The sequence below is a fragment of the Hydra vulgaris genome, chromosome 05, assembly GCF_038396675.1.
Source record: "Hydra vulgaris chromosome 05, alternate assembly HydraT2T_AEP".
NCBI lineage: Eukaryota > Metazoa > Cnidaria > Hydrozoa > Anthoathecata > Hydridae > Hydra > Hydra vulgaris.
Window position 1 is genome coordinate 12,192,501 of NC_088924.1, and position 2,688 is coordinate 12,195,188.

The window sequence follows — 2,688 nt, forward strand, 5'->3', positions numbered from 1 at the left end:
AAAGACCTTGCTCGCATTGATATCCATTTTTTAAATATTACCTGTTTTAATATTAGTACGAAATAATAAGTCTATAAGCTCACTCTTGTTAAGTTTTTTAGTTAATACATCACGAAGATCTTTCGCCTTATATTTCACAAAAATATACTTATTAAGAACTTTCCTAGCAACATTTTCTATGTGTAAAATGAATATATAAAAATCATTGTTGATACAAACAAGCCCTCCTCAATTAACTCTATTTGTCCATAAAGTTACATTTTCTAAATAAAATTCTTCTCCAGAACCAATTTGCCATTCATGAAGGCAGCGACAAACAATTTTTGAAACAGAATTTTCTTTAAACCTATGTTTTATTAAAGAGAAAAGAATGAATCCCCCAACATAATGTAATACTTTCTGTTCAATGTTAGTTCTAGTTGAAGGGGTTGTTCCTTTTGACATGGAAATAATTCAGTATTTCGCCAAATTGAAGATTTTTCATACATTTTTGTAATAACAACATTTTTAAGCGTATAAGCAGGCTGCAAATTTAACTGATCAAAATATTTTTGAGCACTATAAAAATTTTTTGTTTAGTTCTTCACATATACATAAACTATGAAGAAGTTTGCAAAGTTTCTCTCGAGATACAGCTGTAGAGCTATATAAATTCAAGATCGGTAACATTTTCAGCAAAAGATAGCCAATAAAATCATTAAAACAACTTCCATACAGTTCTCTTTCTGTACTGATTTTGGATGCAAGTAATGCAGTAATGTTTCCAGGCGACTTTAGCAGACCAAAACTCAAATTTAAAATTAAGTCCTTGGATGTTAAATCAATTACTATCCAAAACAAATCACTAAAAATATTCTTCAATCTTTGTTGTGAACTATCATTTAGAGCAGGACCTAAATTGCTAAAGCAAAAGAAAATTTCTAAAATTTTTTTTTTAATATTAACTTTTATCTTATATTAAAATTGTTTATTATTGCATAATAAATTTAAAAATTCTTACAAGCATTTTTTTAAATTATTATATACAAGTAAACTTATTTAAATGAATAAAAGTGAATATTTGAAAGATTTGTATCAGTTGTAAATGTTTTGTATATAGCTATCATAATTAAATGCAAATTTTTTTTTGAAAAAATAAAATTTTAAAAGATAACATTAAATAGTAACTTTTTTGAACATACAAGCATGCTCCTTTGCACGTTTCCAAATGTTTTTCATAATATGAAATTCTCTTGTAAGGTTTTGTGCAATTAGGACATATATATAATGTAGTTGCAACAGTTCTTGTTGTTTGAATAATATTTGAGGAGTTTAAAAGTTCATCATTTTCGCTGCTTAACTCAACAATAGATGGTAAATAGATGCCGTCTAAATATAATGCAATGTAACTTTAAAAGCTTTATATTTTCGAAAGTTTCTTAGAAAGATAATCAAAATGTTCAAATTAACTTAAAAATAAAAACTTAACTGTAGTGTAAGTATAATAAAATATAAATGTTTGAAATTTTTAAAAAACTATAATTTTATTATAATTATGATTATATACTTATTAAACCCATAATTTACCTTCATTTATACTGAAATCAATTTCTTCATCATCAATTATAATTTCAATTTCATCTTTTATTTCTTCAAGCAAAAATAAAAAATCTTTTTCTTCAAAATCCTCAATATCCATAATAGATAGAACACCTTCAGTTGCCATTTCAAATAAGATTTATATTAAACTCTGTATAATATAAAACCTTTGATTTGAAACCAATCACAATGCAAAGATAAATAGCTGTGAGTCAAAATAAAACAATCTGGTCTTTTATTTGTTCCATTGCATCAATAGACAATTGACGTACGTTAAGGTAGAGTCTTGATGTATTTTTTTTTTGTTAAATGAACAGGTGAATAAAGGTTACAAGCATAGTTTCGCTAACTTTCAATGTGATGAACTTCCATCCGTTTATACTTCCATGGTTGCATTGAGCAACTTGTTTCCAATATATTTATTACTTATAAACAACCTCAACAAAATTACACAGAAAATTGTTCGCTATATATAGCATTTAAAAATACAACTTGTGACTTTTATAAACAATGATCGTTATAAAAAAAACGTTACAATAATAAAAATATGACTTTTGTCAATATTTGGCAAATTATTAACGCATATTAAAATCAAAATATACACAGAAACCTTCCAAAAAAAATGCATAATAAATCGAAAATTTAGAAGACAAGAGAGACTACTTTTTAATATATTAAAGGGTTTTAGAGGTATAATTATCAAAATCTTTATTATATGATCTTTACTGAAAAACTCTTTGATCATCTGCTTTAACAAGTTGCATTTTATAGCGGTGTTAGCGTGATTGTAATAAACTAATCAATAAAGTTAGTCTTAATGTGTTTTAATCTTTATCGTGTAAATGGAGTGATAATTCTTTGTAGATTGTTATAACTTATAAGTGGAGTTATTGCCTATTATTATTACTGATACTTATATTATTATATTATTTATGTTGTTACTGTATATAATTATTATAATCTAATTCTCTTTTATTGCTATGTTTTAATAAATAAATAAAAGTCTTATATTGATAGATGTGAAAATAGTAATTTAAAGTTATTTGATTATTTATTCCATAAAGTTTCTTCGTTTAGGTATTTTACTTTTCCATGCATTCTTTTTTTCCT

At 24.9% G+C, this 2,688-nt stretch overlaps 1 protein-coding gene across 1 annotated transcript in view; it reads right to left on the reverse strand.

Moving 5' to 3' along the window:
* Positions 1-2,096, reverse strand: part of LOC136080573 (uncharacterized) — a 2,668-nt gene extending 572 nt beyond the window's left edge. The window contains exons 1-3 of the mRNA XM_065797387.1: positions 1,567-2,096; positions 1,182-1,368; positions 1-901 (exon numbers count right to left, since the gene is read on the reverse strand). The exon at positions 1-901 is cut by the window's left edge and continues 572 nt beyond it. Of these exons, the coding sequence (XP_065653459.1) occupies positions 559-901; positions 1,182-1,368; positions 1,567-1,705 (669 nt within the window). The 5' untranslated portion in view covers positions 1,706-2,096 and the 3' untranslated portion in view covers positions 1-558. The remainder of the gene's footprint in view (positions 902-1,181; positions 1,369-1,566) is intronic.
* Between the last annotated feature and the right edge of the window lie 592 nt (positions 2,097-2,688).